At 44.2% G+C, this 22,677-nt stretch overlaps 1 protein-coding gene across 2 annotated transcripts in view; it reads left to right on the forward strand.

The window, feature by feature from the left end:
- ARSF (arylsulfatase F) overlaps positions 1-12,764 on the forward strand; it is a 30,485-nt gene extending 17,721 nt beyond the window's left edge. For both annotated transcript variants that reach the window (XM_019431195.2, XM_019431194.2), the window contains exons 7-11: positions 1,799-1,935; positions 5,874-6,008; positions 7,914-8,076; positions 11,644-11,765; positions 12,157-12,764. In XM_019431195.2, coding sequence (XP_019286740.1) covers positions 1,799-1,935; positions 5,874-6,008; positions 7,914-8,076; positions 11,644-11,765; positions 12,157-12,524 — 925 coding nt within the window. In that variant the 3' untranslated portion in view covers positions 12,525-12,764. The remainder of the gene's footprint in view (positions 1-1,798; positions 1,936-5,873; positions 6,009-7,913; positions 8,077-11,643; positions 11,766-12,156) is intronic.
- Positions 12,765-22,677: the final 9,913 nt, after the last annotated feature.

Consider the following 22,677-nt stretch of genomic DNA (forward strand, 5'->3'; position numbering starts at 1 on the left):
ACTTCCACATGTGCAGAGGCATAGGTGTTTTGCACAGGGACACACTGGCAGGTTGCAAGGTGGGTCCGTCACACTGAAAGCTCAAGACGAGTGATTCTGTTCCACTCGTGCTGTCGCTTACCATTTACATTAGTACATCAGGAGCAAATGCTGGGGTGTGGAAATGGACTCCCGTCACCAAAACCTGTGCTGAGTTTCAGAAGGTCTATACGATCTATCATGGCACCATGTTGAAGGGGAATGGGGACCCGAAGATTCGGAAGCCATTCTGTTGACTAGCGATGTGGCCGTGAACAGGTGGCATAGATTCGAGATTGCTAGAGATCCCTTTTATCTGGATTCTCAGTGTGTGAGTTTCCTCTGGCTGCTGGAACACATTTCCGCAAGTGGGGGTGGCTCAGAGCGTCACAGATTTGTTATTTGATGGTTCTGGAGGTCAGGAACCCCAAACTCATCTTATGGCACTGGAATCAAGGCTTTGGGTGGACGGGCTCATTCCGGGAGGTTTTAGGGAAGAGTGTTCTTTGTTCCACGTTGGAGAGACTGCAGACTTTCCTTGGCTTGTAGCTCTCTCCCTGCCTCTCAGCTTCCATTACCTCCTACCCACATCATGTTTGTCTGATTGTGTCCTTATTGCTTCCCTCTCGCAAGGAACCTTGTAATTGCATTGGGTCCACACCCAGATAATCCAGGATTATCCACCCACTGTCTCAGGATCCTGAACCTGATTGTATCTACAGATTCCCTTTGGCCATGCAAGGCGGCATCTGTATAATCTCATTCTTCACTAGCACAAATAGCAGCTTCCTTGGGCTCCAAGGACAAAGTACCAGAAACGGAGGGGCTTGAAACAGCAGAAACGTACTCTCTGTGAGCTGTGGACACTGGAAAGTCCCAAAGGAAGGTGTCAGCTGGGCTGTGCTCCCTGAGAATGTTGTGAGGGGAGCATCGTTCCTGGCGTCCTCTAGCTTCTGGTGGCTGCTGTCGGTGCTGGGTGTTCCTTGGCGTGTCCATACATGACCCCGACCTCTGCCTCTGATTTCCCAAAGCCTCCTTCCCCTGTGTGCGTTTCCATATCTGCGAACCATCCGTTTCTTTGAAGGACACCTGTTCTTGCATTCTGGCCCCACCTTACCCCGGGATGACCTCACCTCCACTAATTACATCCCCAAAGACTCCATTGGCAAATGCCATGACATTCCAAGCTTCCAGATGGGCTTCAATTTTGGAGGGACACCAGCCATTCTGCCCAGCTCACCCTGGTGCAACTTCATTACGATGATGATGATGATTTCATTACTTCCCCTCATGACATGTCATCAGAGGAGAAATTTCCCAAAGACTCGCATTTGAGTCGTGCACTGTTTAGCTGAGGACCTGCCTTCCCGGAGGATCGTCAGGGCTCGAAGTAGGTCAGCCTTGTCTTCCGTGTCCTCACAGGAAGGGCCAAAGGTGTGGGGACGGCTTGCCAAGATGTCTCTGTCCGTGCTTGCTCGTGGGTTGTGAAAGAGTTGGCATCCCTTGGGTCTGTTGGATGTGACTCTGGCCTGCAGATTTCGTCAGCCCTGGGAAAGCGTGGGGCTGTGTCAGGCGGGGTCACTGAGACTGCAGCCGTCCTGCATGTGTCCCCGGCGGCGGTCCGGACGCTGGGGGATGCTGGAGTCCAGAGCAGCCACAATGCCGCCTGGTGCATGCATCGCCTCTCTTAGGGTAGGCAGAGGAGGGACGGTCTCGCTAACTGTGGTTCCCTTTCCCGGACTTTGCAAACTCACGAGCCATGTGACTGATGTGTCCTCAGGCACCGTGAGGGACCGTTCCTTCTTGTGTTCTCCTTTCTGCACGTCCACGTGCCGCTTCCCACGACCACCGAGTTCATCGGCACCAGCAAGCACGGCTTGTATGGGGACAACGTTCAGGAGATGGACTTCATGGTGGGTAAGTGGCACAGGATGTAGGGACACGGGAAGCCCGGGCTTTGATAGTCGAGGACAGCCTCATGCGGCCCCCCGCCAGCCTCAACGATGCCACAGGTGCCAGCCCTCGACAAACTTCCCACAAAAGCACGCTCAGTGCTTCCCTGTCAGTGTGAGTCCCGGTGTTTCTGTCACACGTGTATTAGTTGGCACATCGGGTTCAGGGTTTCCTCCGGGGAAACACAGAAACGCACGCGAGGCTGGCCTCCCTGGTGGGCAGCACGAAATGGATTTCGGGGAACAGAGAGAGACGCCTTGGAAATCAAGCTTGTCAATTCACAGTCTTCAAAATACAGAAATGATTGAAACATTATTAGAAATAGAAATAGTATTGAACGAAATACAGGCACACAGGTCTGTGTTTATGCAGGCATAGGTATGCACGTGTGTGTGTGTGTGTGTGTGTGTCTGAAACTAACTCCAACTGAGGATGGGGTCAGTAGAGACAAAAAAAAAGAACAAAAACAAATTCGATTTGCTTTAATATTGTAAATCAATAGAAAGTGTTCGAAATATCTAAGCGTGGGTACTCACGGGCCGTGTGTATGCTGTCTGTCCAGGCAGACGTGAGCCTTCAGGATAAATAATCACGTTTCCATATGTCATTTCAGAAATAGTAAAAAAAAAAAAGTTTATTTTTCTTCAACATACCCATCCTGGAAACTATATCAAAACCCAAAATCCCAAAAATCTCTGATCTCCGTGTTACAATGTTTTCTTTGTTAGGTTTTCTTGGTTACCGCCTGTAGGAGTCTGAGGGCTTACAGGATGCATTAGAAGAACCTAACCATGTTTCCTCGTCTCCTTCCATTTAACTTCCTGCCCTACAGCACCTGCCACTTCACAGGTGTTTGGAAAGCTCCAGAAACTCCCCACCCCCACCCCATCTGGCTTCCTGCTTCCTCAAACCTGCCTAGAGGCTTTCAATGCAAATAACATTCCCTACTCGACCCAGGGGAAATCCTCTGGTTGGTACCTAGTTAGTAAGGCATCCAAAATGAGTCCCAGAGAATTCAGTAACTCAGAGCAGGTTCATGGAGAATGGGAGGGGACGGTGAGAGTCCGAGGTGAGGCGGACAGATGGGACAGGCGAGCAGGAGGAGAGGCTTGGCTGGCCCTGCGTGCAGAGCAGTGGTGATGGCTGGGAGTGGGTTATGGGTTGGGTGTGTTGGGCAGGTCCCCTGGGCAGGGCGGCAGGAGCCCAGGAGAGGACACAATTGTCTGAGAAAGTCATACGCACACACACATCTCAGGACAAGTCACAACATGCTCATTTAAAGTGTAAATGGCATCTGGGTGGTTCAGTCAGTTATGAGTCCGACTCTTGGTTTCGGCTCTGGTCATGATCTCATGGTTCGTGAGTTCTCTGCTGTCTGCACAGAGCCCATCTGGGATCCTCTGTCTCCCTCTCTCTGCCCCTGCCCTACTTGTGCTCGCTTTCTCAAAAATATAACAAAAAAAATTATGAATTAGGGAGTAACCATGAAAATACATGATTTCCAACATCAACTTAAATATATACTTCACATATATAATATATAACATAAAATATAAAGATATAACATGTACATAGATCATTAGTAATTGTATATCCTGTACTATATAATAGAAGAAATACATGGGTCATCAATATATTATATTATTAATAGCATGCTAAATTAATAAGTACTATAGCAATAATATATAATAATATAGACATTAAGATAATATATAAGATATTGAGGGGCGCCTGGGTGGCTCAGTCGGTTAACGCCCGACTTCGGCTCAGGTCGTGGTCTTACGTTTCATGAGTTCGAGTCCCTCGTTGGGCTCTGTGCTGACAGCTCAGAGCCTGGAACCTGCTTCGGATTCTGTGCTCTGCCCCTCCCCTGCTCACACTCTGCCTCTCTCTGTCTCACAAATAAATAAAGATTAAAAAAAGATATTGAGATCATTATATAGTATACTCCTAGTATAGAATTAGTGTAATAGTATATTTAGTTTATTATGCTTTATATATATATGTATATACTCTAATATACATGTACATACATAAATACGTAATTCTTTCTCTTTCTGTTAAAAATAACCCATTTCAAGATACAGTGGGTGATAGGCTACGATTCATAGTAGCTCCAATACCCATTATCAATATATAGAAATATGTTCAGAAAGTAGGTGACCACATTGCACACACCTGACTCATACAAGAAGACTTTCATGAATGGAAATATACCAGGTTCTGGGTGGGCACAGTGACTCTTATAAAATATTAGTGATTCCTGGGGCGCCTGGGTGGCGCAGTCGGTTAAGCGTCCGACTTCAGCCAGGTCACGATCTCGTGGTCCGTGAGTTCGAGCCCCGCGTCGGGCTCTGGGCTGATGGCTCGGAGCCTGGAGCCTGTTTCCGATTCTGTGTCTCCCTCTCTCTCTGCCCCTCCCCCGTTCATGCTCTGTCTCTCTCTGTCCCCAAAATAAATAAAAAACGTTGAAAAAAAAAATTAAAAAAAAAAAAATATTAGTGATTCCAAAATTAATATCGAGGCCCAAGTCGAGTCTAATGAAAGTCTTAATTACTCTTACATGGTGAGCCCTCCTTACCAAGTGCCTGAGGGACGTCTGACAGGACACCAGTTGAAGGAAAGTGTCAAATCTCACTTTTATGGTTGCAAAGAAAGCACTATCGAAAATAAACCTTAAAACACTAAATGACATGCAGAAGATTTGACTTTCAGATCAGGGATGCCGAAACAGGTAGCCGAGAAGACGGTCCAACGAGGAGGAGAATGTAGCAGGGAGGTCACTAACGCACAGTGGCAGGGATGGGATACGTCGGGCAAAATTGGTGTTGGGGTTGCATTGAGCTCCCCTCCACCCGAAAAAAGGTCCACGTTGTAAGTGCTGGAATCTGTTACATGCGACAGTGTTTGGAAATAGAGGCTTTGCAGATGGAATCAAGGTATGGTGACGTCATAAGAGTGGGTGGTTGCAAGAAGGGACAGGTGACCTTGCAAGAAGATAAGAGGTGGGGACACAGAGACCCACAGAGGATGTGTGTGCCGTGTGAAGGCCCAGACACGTGCACATGTGTGCACACACACACAGGCACACACACACACGGATCACAATAGCACATGAGCACAGAGCTAGTAAAACACAGGGAAGTCACGACACAGGCAAAGAGCGCTAAGCCTCACAAAATGCCAAAAACGTACCCAAAAGTAGCATGCCTCAGGCTCCTTGCAAACAGAGGAACAATTAGCATCAATGTAATGTTTCATTCCTGAATAAAGGAGTCCACGGAAATCAAGAATAGAAATAATGACGCCCCCAAAAGAAAAATCAGCAAAAGCAAAACATGACTTAGGGGTCACCAATATAAATGTTGGCATCTGCATCACAAAGTCTTTAAAAAATAAATACGATTAAGCAATAATATAGCGATGGGTAATAGTAATGATAATAAAAAATAAATCGATTTTTATTAGTAATGTAACATAATCGTCCGTCCAACACGAGATGTGGAGGAGGAATTGAGAAGAAGTTCACAACCACACACTGTTCTGGAGCTCACACTATCACCCACCGTAAGCAGGGTGCATTGTGAATGAGAAACATTTTTGCAATGACTCCCGCAGAAGCAACACAGACTAACATTATAGCCCAAGGCTCATCATGACATTCATTACACGTGTCCCTTCTCTTTTCTTTTCTTTTCTTTTCTTTTCTTTTCTTTTCTTTTCTTTTCTTTTCTTTTCTTTTTTCTTCTTTTCTTTTCTTTTCTTCTCTTCTCTTCTCCTTTCTCTTTCTTTCTTTCTTTCTTTCTTTCTTCTTTCTTTCTTTTTCTTTCTTCTTTTCCTTCCTTCCTTCCTTCCTTCCTTCCTTCCTTCTTTCTTTCTTTCTTTCTTTTTTACTATTTCAGGCAAGCTTCTTGATGCCATTGATGATTTCGGTGTGAGGAACCACACACTCGTCTACTTTACATCAGACCACGGCGGACATTTGGAGGCACGGGTGGGCCATGCCCAGGTCGGGGGATGGAACGGAATATACAAAGGTGAGGAGGGGGATGGTGAGCCGGGTCTGGTTGTAAGTAAGCTCTCTCGTGCTCATGATAATGGAAATCTGTGAACTGAACCGACTGATGCATGAAAAAGTGAACAAGTTCATTTTGTTTGGCTCTGGGTAAAATAATGTGCTAACCAAGGAAATTGACCTTAAGTTTGCCACGATTTCTGGGGAAATTAGCCCCCAGGGTTGGTACTCTGCTGAAGGGACATCTAGAAATCTGCCTGCCTGGAAACCCTGTGAGGTTATAAAGTATTACCATAACCATGTGCCTTTGCACATCTCTGCCAATGAACTGATTATCTATCTACTCATTGATTACATTTATAAGGCTGTCGAAACAAGACTCGATATGGAAAAATCTGGTAGCCAGGGTATGGAGGACAAAAAGCAGAGGCTCCTGGGTTGTTAAGGAAGATTCGGTGCTGTCTTGTAAGGATATGGCTTAGCACACACAGAAGCAAGCATGTCTCTGGTTGTGTCATTAAATGCACAGGTAACGACTCCTTGTCCTGATGCAACATTTAGTGCATGAAAACACGTTCCATTAGGCCATGTTGTCCTGGTCTGTATAATACGTACCCTGCTGTGAAGAGAAAATTGTCTGGAAAATTGTCTGGAAATGTGTTAGCATGTGTATTTAAAGGCAGTTCAAAGTGTTTTCTAGAGGAAAATATTAATGATATTCATGCTTTCCTATTGAATGCAGAACAACTGAATCTATAATTGTATGAACGATAATAATACAGATTCAGTAGGAAATAATGTTTTTGTGTGAATAGGGTCGTCCCTGTCTCAGTCTGGCTGTGGGGCATCAGTGCACAAGTGAAGTGCACGCTTAGGAAATCAAATAAATCCCATGAGGAAATTGGGATTTCAATTTCAATTTCAAATTCTTGAGATTCTATTTTTACCTATCAGGATATTTTTTAAAAATCTCCATTTCTGAACATGCTGTGATTGAGTAATTTAATGAAATAATAAGAATCCATGAACACCGTAGGATGGCCATTCTTCCTGGTTTGCTCAAGGGAATCCTGGTTTATGCCTGTTGTCGCGGGGTCATTGCTGACTCCTACGCGCATTCTCTAGAATGCCCTGGGTTGGGTAATAAATTTGCATAAATCCATACTATTCCATTCAACGTGTGTTCATGCATTCTGGATTCAGCAGTGACCAAAAGCAGTGAATCCCTGCCTTCAGGAAATTTACGTTGTGAAGGGTGGCATACCAGGAAAAAGAAAAGAATGAGTAAATTCTAGGATATGTTAGTAAATCTGCAAACAAAAAAAAAAAGCCTGAAAAAATTCTAGGATGGGGCTGTCATTTGATCAGAAGTGTGCCTGCAGAAATGACAGAGAGAGTACCTCTGGAGCAAAGGTGTGAAGGAGGCTGGGGCCGAGGCAGGTGTATATGTGGGGTAACAGCCGTTCAGGCGAAGGCAATAGCCAGTGCTAATACGCCATATTGAATGCGATCAGTTATTCAATTGAACACCTATCAGCAGCCCAAGGAAAAGGAATTGCATGGACACGTACCCGTGACCCGTTCAGAGTTCTGCACAGTGCTGGCTCCGAGCACATCGTCCATACTATTAATTTTTAAATTCATTTGAGCACATTTTAAATACATCTGAATACATTTAAGTATATTATAAATAGTAGAAATACATTTCAAATACTTTTTTATTTTTTTTTATTTTTTTATTTTTATTTTTTTTCAATATATGAAATTTATTGTCAAATTGGTTTCCATACAACACCCAGTGCCCATCCCAAAAGGTGCCCTCCTCAATACCCATCACCCACCCTCCCCTGCCTCCCATCAAATACATTTTTAAACACTTTTGCCCCCACGACTGTTTTACCTGGACGTCTGTCGCCTCACCCTGTAGGTGGGAAAGGCATGGCCGGCTGGGAAGGTGGAATCCGCGTCCCGGGACTGGTCCGCTGGCCGGGAAGGTTACCAGCTGGGAAAGTGATCGAGGAACCCACGAGTATGATGGACGTTTTCCCCACGCTGGCGGCCGTGTCAGGAAGCACGGTCCCTCAGGACAGGTGATGTCATACCGTCTGTTCACGCCATTGTGGTTCTCAGAGCGTTCGGGACACAGGCAGCATACTCTGTCTCAACACGTACCTAAAAGATTTGGGTTCGTGCGTGGCTGTGCCTCTTGAACATCATGGGTGCACGAGACACCGGTCTCAGACACTGTGCGGTTTTCACTGGGGAGGTTTGGGGATGAGCACGTGGTAAAACACTCCTCCATGCAAGAGACACAACAGTCCCCTGGATTCTGCTGCGCAAGATCCGGAGGCTGATGTGAAGGTAAGACGTTGCATGGAGACTCGAATGCCTATCGTGATTTTCAATCCCACCAGGAGGAGACCCTTCCTACTGAATCCTAACACTCCCTGGAGACAACGGACCAAGGCAACCTTGCAGGCGCCTTTTGGATAGTTTATTCTAGCGGCTCTAACCCACTGACACGTCTTCGTCATAAGCCCAGAGACTGATTGTAATGTTTCCATATTCACCTAGTTCTGAAGGAAAGTAAAATAAATCCCAAAGCAAATTAGAAACAGCAGCAAAGAAAGACCAACTTATTTTTTTTTTAACCTTCATTTTAGGGAATAATAGGACTTATTGAGAATTTATATAAAATAGTAACAGAATACAATTCTGGTCTCCTAAGAAATATATTTATTGATTTGAGCTAAATGATCCATTATTTTTATAGAGAGAGAGAGAGGGAGACACAGAATTCAAAGCAGGCTTCAGGGGCTCTGAGCTGTCAGCACAGAGCCTGATGTGGGGCTTGAACTCACGAACCATGAGATCATGACCTGAGCCAAAGTTGGGTGCTTAACCAACTGAGCCATCCAGGCTCCCCTAAATGATCCATTTTTTTAAAACCATAGTAATATTAGTGAAGAAGTAGTGTTTTTTTTTAAAGTAGGCTTCATGACCAGTGAGGAGTCCAACACGGGGTTTGAACTCAAAAACCATGAGATCAAGACCTGAGCTCCTGAGCTGAGATCAAGAGTCGGGCACGTAACTGACTGAGCCACCCAGGTGGCCCTGTACCTTTTTATTTAATTGAGCTGATCACAGTCATAAAAATAATTTTCTAAGACATCAGTGGGGTGCACTGACTTTGGGACATTGGTATAATCTATATATTGGACTCAAAGTGTTCTGCAGAATTACAACCCCAAGAAATATTGTCCTCTGATCCCTGAATAGGATTTCCTTCCTAGAATTGATTTGCTTTTTATTTTTTGCAGAATTAGTTCTAAAAACATCTTATCTTTATTCCCAGTACTTTTTTTACTCTTCAGTGGAAAACTGAGCTGAGAGGCTCCATGAGATTCTGAAAGGCATGTGTGCTTTGAAGAAAGAAACTTGGCTTTTATGATGAAAGTTGCATTGGATGTTTGCACAGAGGTCTTTGGGTAGACATCAATTTTTATTTCTTTGGAGTAAATGACCAAGAGCAGGAAATCTGGGTCATAGTATCAATAAATGTTTATGAGAAACTCTCAGATGCACTTTCAAAATGGCAGCCCCATTTGGCATTCCCACGAGTATGATTTCCAGTGGCTCCACATTCTTGGCCACACTTGCTATGGCCATTCTTTTCCATCTTATATAATAACGATGCAGTTGAATCTGATCATGCTGTTAATTTGTGTTTCCCTAAGGACTAATGCTGTTGGACACATCTCCATGTGCTTATTGGTCCATCCGTGTCCATTCTTTGCCAAGTGTCTGTTCCAACCATTTGTCCCTTTTTGTTTTGTTAAACTGGGCATTTTATTTTCTTCTTGTTGAATTGTGAGAGTTCTTTATATATTCTGAACACAAGTTTTTCATCAGATCTGCATTTTGCCAGTCCTATCTTCCATTCTGTGGCTTCTGTTCATTCTCTTAGCTTGTTATTTTAAAAGCAGTTTTCAATTTTGATAAGGGTCAATTTACTTTTTTAAAAATTTTTAAAATTTTTAAAAATTTTTTGTAAATGTTTGTTTTTTTTTTCTTTTTGAGAGATATTTCATGCACTCAAGCAGGGGAAGGGCAGAGAAGAGAGAGAGAATCCCAAGCAGGCTCCATGCTCAGCACGGAGCCTGATGCTGGGCTTGATCCCCCCAATTGTGAGATCGTGACCTGAGCCGAAACCAAGAGTTGTGTGCTTAACCAACTGGCCATGCAGGCACCTCTTTTGTTCTTTTATAGATTGTAATTTTTGTAATATATCTAAATTGCATTTTTCTATTCAAAGGTCACAAAGACTTCCTGTTATGATTTCTTCTTGTGTTTTTTTTTTTTTTCAGTTTCAGGTTTTACATTTAGGCTTATGGTCCATATTGAGATGATTTTTTATATAGTGTGAGGTATGGGTTGAGATTTATTTTTCTTGCATTTAGATATTTAATCGTTCTAGTGACATTTATGGAAAGACAGTTCTTCCTTGACTAGATAACCTTGGACATTTGTTGAGAATCAATTGACCGACATATGTATTGGTCTGTTTCTTGGATTGTCTCCTGTTTCACTGATTCATATGCCCACCCTTATGACCTTACTACACTGGCTTGATTAGTCTTTCTTTGTACTAAATTTTGGAATGATTTAGTATGAATCCTCAAACTAGTTCCTTCTTTTTAACAATTATTTGTTCGTTCTCCCATGTAAATTTTAGAACATGTTGCTCACTTTGTGCAAAAGACCCTTTAGGGATTTTGGTTGAGTTTGCATTAAATCTATAGATCAGCTTGTTGAAAATTGACATATTAACAATTTTGCGTCTTCCAGTCTATGGACATTGTACATCTCTTGGACATTCAGTTCTCTTATCAGATGTTTTGTGGCTTTGGGACACAAAATTTTAACATTGGAAACCGTGTTTTGTGATGCTGTAGTGAATGCTAGTTTAAAAAAATGGATTTCCTAGGTGTTCATTGCTAAGATATAGAGATAAAATTCTATACTTGTGACCTTGCTAAACTGAATTAGTGCACAGAACTCTTAAGGGATTATCAACACAGGCAATCATTGTATCTGAGAATAAAGAGAGTGTTCATTCTTTCATGATCATTTTTAGGATTATCTGACACTTATTATTGTATTTCTTATGACAAGGTAGGTTTTATTATTACTGTTTTCTAACATGAGGTAGAAGATCCTTTTTTCTAATATAAGAGAAAAAGTATAAGATTTTTTTAGAGGTTCTATAAGATTTCCTGTAAAAGTAGAAAGGCAATTGCTCATGAAATTGTGATTTGGTTGTATTTTGTTTGTTTGTTTGTTTGCTTCCTTGAATGTTTATTTTTGAGAGAGAGAGACAACAGGGCAGGGGCAGAGAGCTAGAGAAAGAGAGAAAGGGCAGGAGAGAGTTAGAGAGAGAGAGAGAGAGAGAGAGAGAGAGAGAGAGAATCCCAAACAGGCTATTGCAGAACCTGATGTAGGGCTAGAACTCATGAACCGCGAGATCATGACCGGAGTCGAAATCAAGAGTCAGACGCTTAACTGATGGAGCCATCCAGGCGTCCCATGAATGTCATCCTTCAAACAGCCCAGTGGTCAGCTTCCCCTTGCCTGATGCCCTTTGCGTGTGTTTGCAGGGTGATCGATGGCCAGGACCTCATGCCTTTGCTTCAGGGAGATGTCGAGCGCTCAGAGCATGAGTTCTTGTTCCACTACTGTGGTGCCTTTCTCCACGCAGCACGCTGGCATCCAAAGGACAGTGAGTACATGAGCCCCTGCTTGCTATGGACGCCAAGATTATAGCCACTCAAGTCCATTCTCAACACTTTGTTGAGACAAGTCCATTTATTCTAGGGTGGCCACTGAAAACACCTTCTTTGAAATCATTCTAAGAATCACTGTCTTTAGAAAGGTAGGGGGTCATCTATAAGAAATAATACGTTTTGAGATGCAAAACGTGTGACAGATTCCAAGGATATATAAAATTATACCAGGGGAGTCTGATTTCTTAGTGTTGTTCTAAGGATGGAATGACATTTAGCCTTAACCTGTGGGCAAGGAGGAAGAACAGGGAAAATGCCTGAGAAGGTAGAACACAAGATGGGTTGGCACATGGGTTGGATGTCGCTGACGTGTCTTTTCTTGTCCAGGTGAGGCAGTGTGGAAGGTTCATTACGTGACACCTGTGTTCCAGCCGCCAGGAGCTCAAGGCTGCTATGAGACCCAATATTGCCGATGTTCGGGAAAACTGGTCACCTACCATGACCCTCCTCTGCTCTTTGACCTCACAAGGGACCCCTCTGAGTCCACACCTCTGACGCCAGACACGGAGCCCTCTTACAATGTGGTGATCCAGACGGTGGCCAATGCTGTGAAGGAACACAAGAAAAGCATCATTCCTGTCCGGCACCAGATTTCCGAATTGAATCAGGGCAACATATGGCTAAAGCCTTGCTGTGGGGTGTTCCCATTTTGTCTGTGTGACACAGAAGGGAACACATCTGCCGTGGGGGCATGAGGAAAAGATGGAGCACAGGCAGACAAAGTCAACCGATCGTGGCACCTGCAAAATTTCAAGGAAGGAATTGGAGAGCCCATGCGTTCATCTTCTGTTCCAGATTATTAAATGCCCATTGGTGGTGATGCTATCTGTCAACTTCTTCTCTGTTCTTGGGGATAAATGTGTATCTAGGTCCTGTGTGCACCGTTGATGGGGAAACAAAAAAAATCAACCATTAAAGAATAATCATTGAAATTATGATTGAATTTGTATTGAGTCATTGAAATAATTGAGTAGTTGAAAAATAATATGGATTAAATAATAATGCATTGAAAGGAACTAGTCTAAAATACCGGTAGGCTGCTGAGCCAACAGATTTATCTTCATCCACAGAAACTGAATGGGGAGTAGTCCATCCAAGGCTTGGGAGGGGCAGGTGCATGGATTTCCCCCTGAGGATGTGCCAGAGATTTGATGGAGTCTAACTTCCCCTCCATGATTTGGGTAGGAGTCCTTGCACGAGTTTGCTTGGGCTGCCTTGATAGATCGCCACAATCAAGACATCTGCACGGCTGTGCTCCCTCTGAAGCTACGGGTGGAATCCTTCACTGCTTGGATCTGTCCTAGCTTCTGGTGGTGGCCACAATCCTCAAGGTCCTTCTGCTTATAGACACATCGCTCTGGTTCCCGTCAACGTGTTCCTGCGGTCTTCTTCCCTTTCTGTGTGCCTGTCCCCAAGCCCCCCTCTCTTTAAAAGGACACCTGTCATTCGTAAGACGTCATCTTAACATCTGCATAGATCCTATTTCCAAAGAAGGGAACATTCACAGGTACCAGGGGTTATGACGTTCACATAACCAATAATAAACCAATAAATAACCAACTGGGGCTTGGAAATTGTTGAGTCATATGCTCAGGAGAACACACCCCAAGTCCCCATACACAACTATCAAACACAAATAACCGTGTTAATATCGGGTATTGTTTCTCTCCTGAGTGATCTCAGGCAGCCTTCTTGGACTTTATTAGTTCATGAAGGATTAGTTACATAGGCTGCATCATTTCTCTAACACTGCTTGTCCTAAGACTTCCAACACATCCTGATTTTATGACACATCTTACGAGAAGATTCATTTTGAATTTAGGATGTCACAGAGGAGAATTGGAGCACTTTAGCCTGAGAGGGATCTCCTGAGACCTTCTCACCAAGCCCCCTTATTTTATGGGTGAAGGAGACAGAGTGGGAGGTGGTTAAAGGGATTGACCAAGAAAGGCCACATCCCAGACTGACTAGGGTGACCCACTCCAGACTGCAGGTTGGAGACACATGATTCAGGAGTGCTCTTAGGTCCCAGCTCTGTTCCTTCTACGTCCCCAAGTCACACATTGAAGTGAAGGCTGTAGGAAAAAGCAAGCCATGTATAGTCAAGGACACCTTCCCATCCTGCACAGTCGTATCTGTAGAGTTGAGACAAATGGGTACAGAATTCAATAGCAGTTGACCTTGTCCCCAGCCGTGTGTCTTTGGCCCACTTATGGTTCAGTGTCTCTGTGTATAAAATGTCAATAGTAAGGATGCCTGGGTGGCTCAGTTGGGTTAAGTGTCCGACTTTGGCTCAGGTCATGATCTCATGGCTCGTGGGTTTGAGCCCGGCATCGGGCTCTGTGCTGTGACAGCTCACAATCTGGAACCTGCTTTGGATTCTGTGACTCCCTCTCTCTCTTCCCCTGCCCCACTCACTCTCTGTCTTTTTCTCTCTTGAAAATTAATAAATAGGGGCGCCTGAGCGGCTCAGTTGGTTAAGCGTCCGACTTTGGCTCAGGTCATGATCTCGCGGTCCGTGAGTTCGAGCCCCGCGTCGGGCTCTGTGCTGACCACTCAGAGCCTGGAGCCTGTTTCAGATTCTGTGTCTCCCCCTCTCTCTGACCCTCCCCCATTTGTGCTCTGTCTCTCTCTGTCTCAAAAATAAATAAACGTTAAAAAAAATTAAAAAAAAAAGAAAATTAATAAATAAACTTAAGAAAAAAGAATGTTAATTAAAAGATGCAGGTAACAACCACACTCACATCACTGGACTTGCGTGGAGATTCCTGGAGATAATTCCTATATAAAGGACTTAGCACCCGGTCCCACACAGAATGCTAGGTAAATAGTTGCTTTTCGATGAGCTGTTTTGAAGATACATTAAAATATGTGGGTTAGAATGAAAGGCGTGTCATAGATCAAAATAGTGCATGTCTTGGCCACTTGTCAAAAGGGCCATTGGTTAACCATTGTCCCAGATAGAGTTATAAATCATAAAACTGTCTCCACATATATACTGACTTTAAAGTGTTTTTTGCTAAGTTGGTATTGTGGAAGCTACACCTTCTTTTCAATATTGCCAGGAACCTAAAAATGCAATAAAAGTTATTTTACACACAAAAAAAATTCTTTTTTCCCCCATCCTCAATACCTAATAATTTAAGCTTTCTTGAGTGTTAGATGCTTTTAATCATTAGATTAATTTAACCACAAGAGGGCACACTAATATAGCTGTGTGCATCCCTGACTCAAAATTCCTAAGAAACAACTTTTTAAATGTATACACATCTTTCATTTAAAAAAAACAAAAAGCATAAGTTTCAACTGCATTCCCGAAAAAGGAATTTGCAAGGCATGGACCCCGTTTTCAATGTTACCCCTCTGATTCGATCAAAAAATTCACCCCACCTGCTTTGTTCATGTTAAGAGGTAATTATGTTACAAGATGAGATGGGGGGTTGTGTGTGTGGTTATGACCACACATTTTCTGGTAAGAATAGCAGAAAGCAAAAAATTAAAGAAACACAGTCAGACCTAGAGACAATACTCAGCATGCATACTTCACCATCTGGAATTTTCTAAGCAATCACACGTTGATTACAACTACTATTTGTGATGTGTTTTTGTTCATCCATCCTGAGTATGGTGATGCATTCATCAGACATGTGGAAGAATCCAGACAAATGTGGACCAAAGATGCATCGTTTCTCTTGTCTTGAGACCCTCCTGTTCCAGGGATGGGGCGAACATGATAATTTGAGGTGGGATATGCATGCAAGTGATTCTAATGTTTTGCTGCCCTCACCATCTACTCTTCCAGTCTTGCACGTAGCGTGTCTAAGGAAACGGTGGACCTACTTCCAATGGCATTTTAGACTCAAAATCTCTTGTGGAATGTGACTCTGGATGCCCTGGGGTTTCAGGAGGAAATCCCAACTTGGATGGATGGATAGACAGTGAAGACCTGTAGGGCTAGCCTTATGTGGTGTCTGGGGCTCCACCCCAGCCTCTGGCCAGAGTGAGTGTCCAGAACATGGTGGGAGGCAGACACAGCCCAAGTATGCCAGAAGGACAATGTCTACGGGACATCCGGATTTCTCGGGGACAAGGATTTGGTGTGAGAGACAGTTGTCCAGCCATCACACCCCCAACGTGGAGCCCAACCTGGGGTTTGAACTCATGACTCAAGACCCTGAGCTGGGATCCAGAGTCGGATGCTTCATCGACTGAGCCACCCAGGTTCCCTCCTTTCCCACTGCAGTTAGATAAAAGGCAAGCAAAGCTTCCACCAGGAAAATGCAAATATCCCCTCATGTGTCTCTCCCTTGTGTCCTTTCTTAACTGTAAAGAAATCTCAGTTTCCTTTTAGCAGAATTTTACTCAGCGATCCTGACGCCCTGTCACCCTGAGGGACCGTTCCCAAAACCCAGTTGCAAGAAACACGTATAATTGGCATATTTGCAAAGACAGGCTTTGTGCATCTAAACCTACCTCTGTAGGTTCTCGGTCTGAGTAATAATGCCATAACCACAATGAGCCTGGGGGCCTCCTCCTTTGGGGTCAGGATGTGCTATGTCATTTGAGGGGCACACTGCAGAATTAAAACCCTGGGCTCCTTCTTTGGAAATCCATAAGGATGTGGGGACAGGGAGGGCAGGGCATTCAGCCAGGCAGGCCATTCCTTGGGGGAGGGACTAGTGTGTGACAATATGGGTCAGGCATCAGGAAGCTGGCCCTGATTGCTGGTGATTTCCCTGAGAGTCTCTTCTTGGACAAGCTTCAGCGCTTATCGAAGGCATCTCTGAAATTTTAAGTGGTATTGGATGAGTGTAAACCTATCTCTACTCTCTGGATGTTTAAGATAAGAGCTATCTTTAGGTTGACGTTGAAGGATGGGGAGGACCTGGCTTTGAAAGGACCCAGGCGTGGAGGAAAAACATAGGACTAGGGGTGGCGATCAAAGCTGGGTGGCTAAAACAGAGCCACAGGACACAGGGACAGGAGAAGAGAGGGTGGTTGCCCCAGGCTATGTGGACGGCGATGGCCTGCCCCACAACAAGGGAATTAGAAATGGCAAAGGATGCCTGGATTCTGGACACGCATCGTCAGTAGAAGTAATTGGACGTGCTGCTAATTGGTTGTGGGAAAGGGGTGCAAAGGAAGAGAAAAAATGTTTACGACAGATGGCTTCTTGCTGTTTCGTGTAAGCCGTTGCAGGGACACGGGTGCCATTTGCAAAGATGGCCGTTGGAAGGGGGGGGGATCCCACCAGTGGGAAGCCCGAATTTGAGATATGGCTGACAAGTATCCAAGTGGAAATACCAAGGAGGCAGGAGATGGTGAGGACTGGATGAGAGGGTACCATCGGTCTGGAGACGACAAGTGGGCGTTTGGGGACACCAGCTCCAGCCACGCGGGGGTTTCCTTGATCTCATCAATGTACATCCCCTGATGCTTCGAATGGGTTCTTGCCTTTAAAGAGCCATGATTTCAACCAATTTGTTCTTTCTTTCTTGTCTGATGCCCCAAGAATGCCCACAGATACTCCTTTTAGGAGTGGAAGAGTTAAATGTCATGTTGTCTGTGCCAATAAATTATTACCTACGAGGAGATATTGCACAGCCAAGGAAAATCGAGAACCACCCATATTGCTTTTGATGTATTTATTTTATCTCATGAGTTAGAATGTGCTTTCAGGCAGAATTGTGAATGCTCCTTACATTACTCGGCAAGCACATCATGAGGGAACAATACAGGTAGGGGTGTCTGTCAGGGATGTAGACAAAGTCCCTGTCTTCATCTTACAATCTAATGTAGGGACAAAGAGGGAACCGGTCTTGGGGCACGTGGGTTCGCAGCAACACGGACTAGCGGTCTGTATCATTCGGGCCATATTTTCCAAATACGGAGAAAAGGCTCAGTTTGTGGGTTCGAGCCCCATGTCGGGCTCTGTGCTGACAGCTCGGAGCCTGGAGCCTGCTTGGGATTCTGTGTGTGTCTGTCTCTGCCCCTCCCTTGTTTGTGCCCTCTCTCTCTCTCTCTCTCTGTCTCTGTCTCTCTCTCTCTCTCAAAAATAAACATAAAAAAAAAAAAAAACCCAGAACGGGATACTCAACCGACTGGGCCACCCAGGAGCCCCCAAAAGTTACCTGTTGATTTTTTGACCTCCAGTCTTCATGTAATGTCTTACCATGTCATTCAAAATCACACTTGCCCCCCACCCCCCGCCCCAGATTCAAGGCCAGTCTTTCCATTACCATGAGGACAGTGATTTGAATCTGTAAGTTTACAAAACCGTGCCGGCTTGGGAAAGACTCTTGCATGGAACAAATCGTCCTGACTCCCTTTGAACTCCCTTTTCCCTGTACATCTATTTTCCCTTCTTTCCGATAGAGGAAGATGTTCCAACCTGCCTGTTCAATTTTGCCGACAAAGCATCTCTGGCAGGTGTAGCCTCTCCATTCTTGTCTGTGCGCAATCTTACGGTTTTTCCCCGGAGCCGGAGATGGCAAGAAAGGCAGGATGTGGCAGAGACAGGAACAGTCATGGGGAACAATTTTCTTATGCCAGGAAACCAAGACTCAGTCCAACACCCACACACCTTTGAGAGGCAGTATTGTGATGTAGATGAAGACACACGGGTTCACACAGCCACACTTGCAAAGGTGTCCAGGCTTTCTTTATCCAGGAGTGATTGCTGCATAAAAAGGGGAAGGGACGTTGCCAAAAAGTTAGAGGCCAGGAGTTCTGGGGAAGGGTCTATAGGATCCTCTGGGAGCAGATCTAACAAGTGACCACAGACCAGGTGGCTGAAAAACCACAGGAATCCCTCCTCCACCAGCTGTAGACACCAGGGTCTGAGATCCAGGCGGGGCAGGGCTGTGCTCCCTCCTGAGACCCTGGGGAAAGGTCCTTCCTGCCTCTTCCAGCTTCTGGGGCTCCAGGCGTCCCTGGGCCTGTGGCCACATCCTCCTGTCTCTGCCTCTGTCTTCACGTGGCTTCTCGTCTCTGTCTGTGTCTCTCCTCTTCTGTCTCTTACAATGACACTATCTTTTTTTTTTTTTTTGTCCAAATATGGTCACTTTGGAAGGTTCTGGGGTTAAGACTTGGACATATATTTTGGGAGTCACCATTTAACCCACAAGAGTTTCCATATTAGGTAACTGCCCAGAGGCCAGTGGATTATCCTGGGTTTCTGTGTGTTTCTGAAGGCTGAAAAGGAAGCAATCGCCAAGTGTTATTCCTGACCTGCCCCTTGGGATTTAGGCAAAACTTAAAAAATTCTCTACATTTGCTTTAATGAACCTTTATAATACACAGCGGGAAATCGACAGTTACTGGTTTGATTTGAGTCTTGGATGCATTTGAGGAAAAGTCAAAAGTTGTTAAAGCCTCCTGCCAGCTCACCAGACACCTTTTATGCTTCAGAAGCAGCAAAAGAAATATAATTTCCGAAGGAGCAAGGTTTCCACGTACACGTCGACGTCAGTGGAAAAAGTAGCTGGTTTGGAAACAGCCAGCAGAATGCAGGCACGGTAATTCTCAAGATTTCGTTTCATTAAAACCAAAGCTTGCTGGTGTGGAGATAAAGGAAAGTGCTTTTGTTTACTTATTTATTTCTTTTGTACAGGAAAGAATTCTAAGATTTGGAGAAAATCGATTCACACCGGCAGTAGAGGACACATATCCGCTAGCAGGGGAAAGTTCTTCGGAGCGCCTTGTCTTAGGTGTTACGTTAACCCGAGCGGTGCCGCGTGCGAGCATGGGGGCTCATGCTTCGCACAGGCTTCGGGTTCCTTGTAAGAATGTAACAGACAGCATCCACTGCCAGCCAGGATCGCCCCAGGCATACGTAGTTGAGGGGAGCCTGGGTGGCCCAGTCGGTTCAGCATCCGACTTCGGCTCAGGTCATGATCTCACGGTTTGTGAGTTCGAGCCCCACATCGGGCTCTGTGCGGACAGCTCAGAGCCTGGAGTCTGCTTCACATTCTGCATCTCCCTCTGTCCCTGCCCCACCTACTCTCTCTCTCTCTAAAACATAGATAAATATTAAAAAAAATGATCAAAGCCATGTGGAAATTCCACTCCCCTGGAAAAAAAAAATCTTCCACTTCAGATAGTATAAACCCAACTCATGCTTTTGAAACAGCAGGACCAACCCGGAGTCCAAACGCTTTAGCTTTCTAAACATCACTCGTGGAGTTGAAATATTAACGGAAATTGTTAAAATGTTGGAAAAATTCTGAACAGATGGATATACCATAAACCATAAGGCGTCAGTGACCCTTAGCAAAAGCAGAGAGAGTAATTTTAAAAATTGATGTTGAAACTATAATTGGGTCATACACACACGCGCACAAAAATCTATGGCAAATCTTATTTGTACCAGACAAATGTTAAGTTCATCACTGCCCCTCTCTTGTTAATGCATATCCCAGATCTTGTCACCATGCATGAAATCTAGAGGTGGTTGTTGTTTTTGCAGGGTTACATGGAATCATTTATTAAATCCAAATGGAATCACAGCTTAGCCGGCCGCACCACAAAAGGGCTCTGATCACTTCCTGAAGACAAAGGAATGTAGACTCTTTGCAAACCCCTCCTACACAGCACATGCTGTTGAAATGTGGTGGCTGCTTGGTTTCACATCACGATGTGTGCATGGTCACGGGGGAAAGGGATGACTCCGTAGAAATGCCTAGGTCGGTGATGGGTGGATAGATATAGATGATTGATAGATAGACAGATGATAGATGGGTTGATATATTAATAGATGGATTAATAGATAGATGAAAGATACATAGGTAGCTGGATGAATAGATGGGTGGATGGATAGATAGATGATGGGTAGGTATATAGATAGATGATAAGTGACAGATAGATATATACATGGATAGATAATAGGTAGATAGATAATAGATGATTAGATGGGTGGATGGATAGATGGATGAATAAATAGATACATACATACATATGCTGGGTGGGTACATAGGTGATAGATAGATAGATAGATAGATAGATACATAGATACATAGATACACAGATACAGACATATGATGGATGGATGGATGGATAGATGATAGATAGATAGATAGATAGATAGATAGATAGATAGATAGATATAATGGATGGATGGATGGATGGATGGATGGATAGATAGATGATGGGTAGGTATATAGATAGATGATAGGTGACAGATAGATGTATACATGGATAGATAATAGGTAGATAATAGATGATTAGATGGGTGGATGGATAGATGAATGAATAAATAGATACATACATACATATGCTGGGTGGATACATAGATGATAGATAGATACATAGATACATAGATACATAGATACACAGATACAGACATATGATGGATGGATGGATGGATGGATGGATGGATGGATAGATGATAGATAGATAGATAGATAGATAGATAGATAGATAGATAGATATAATGGATGGATGGATGGATGGATGGATGGATAGATAGATGATGGGTAGGTATATAGATAGATGATAAGTGACAGATAGATGTATACATGGATAGATAATAGGTAGATAGATAATAGATGATTAGATGGGTGGATGGATAGATGGATGAATAAATAGATACATACATACATATGATGGGTGGATACATAGGTGATAGATAGATAGATAGATAGATATAGGGATGGATGGATGGATGGATGGATGGATGATAGATCGATACATACATAGATGGATATGATTGATAGATGATAGATAGATAGATATAAGGATGAATAGACAGATATGATGGGTGGATACATAGACAAATATATACATACAAGTATCATTGATAGATGATAGATTGATCGATGGATGTTACATACATACATACATATGTATGGATGGATATGATGGCTAGATGATAGATAAATAAGATAGATGGCTAGATAGATACATAGATACATGAGACATATGATTGATAGACACTAGATAGATGATGGTAAGTCATATCCACACATATGAAGGTATCTTCCTGGTTCATCATTCAATTTGTTACTTAGTTGAGTGAAGAACTATACAGACATGTGAAATCGTGAGCAAATGTCCGAGACCCATTTTTTCTGGAGACCCGTTCTGTCCTACGGCATGAAAAAGTCTGTCATGCAAGGCCGCCCTCTTGACGTCATTAATAGCCCAGAAAAAGCACGCGTTGACTTGTAGAGCTTTCACTGACAGTTTTTGGATAGGGACTCAGACTGTCATTTGCTAGCTTTTGCGAGGGAGCTCGAGACTTTGTTGCGATGTTGCATTTCTTTCAGGCAGGGTGAGGTGGGGGAGGAAATATTTTATCGCCGTTAAGTAATGTGGAGAGCTCCAAGCATCAGCTAATGTTTGTATCTAACATGCATCATTGCTAAGGTGACCTTGTCCTCTTTGTGCAAACACATCGAAATGAAAACGAAGGAGCGTAAAACGCGGCGTCCAGCTGAGTGCAAGCTCCGGCTTCATCAGGGGGACTCCCGTTCACGAGCAGGTCGGCTGCACCCCCACCCCCACCCCTGATGCCTCCCGTCCTGTCTACGGGCACATGAGGGAGGAGGAAGCCCCAGAATTGTCCTGGGCCCTAAACGAGGACAGACACGCCTATCACTGCCACATTGCAGGAGGAATTTCCCCGATGAGTCAGAACCGGAGAAAAGTCATCCCGGACTTTCCATGTGCTCTCCTGGGGAAGAGAGAAAATGTACTGAGTTATCTGCATCGGGGGATTTATTTTGTCTCTCATTGTCTCTCTCCGGGGCCTGGGGTCTGTTGGCTTTTTAAACGTAGCTGCCCCAGCAGTGGGACCTCCCTCCCTGTCTCGCCTTCTCTCTGAGTCTCCGTCTGCGTCTCTGTCTCTTT

Source organism: Panthera pardus, unplaced genomic scaffold (genome assembly GCF_024362965.1).
Source record: "Panthera pardus isolate Hobbes unplaced genomic scaffold, ASM2436296v1 HiC_scaffold_27, whole genome shotgun sequence".
NCBI classification, from domain to species: Eukaryota; Metazoa; Chordata; class Mammalia; order Carnivora; family Felidae; genus Panthera; species Panthera pardus.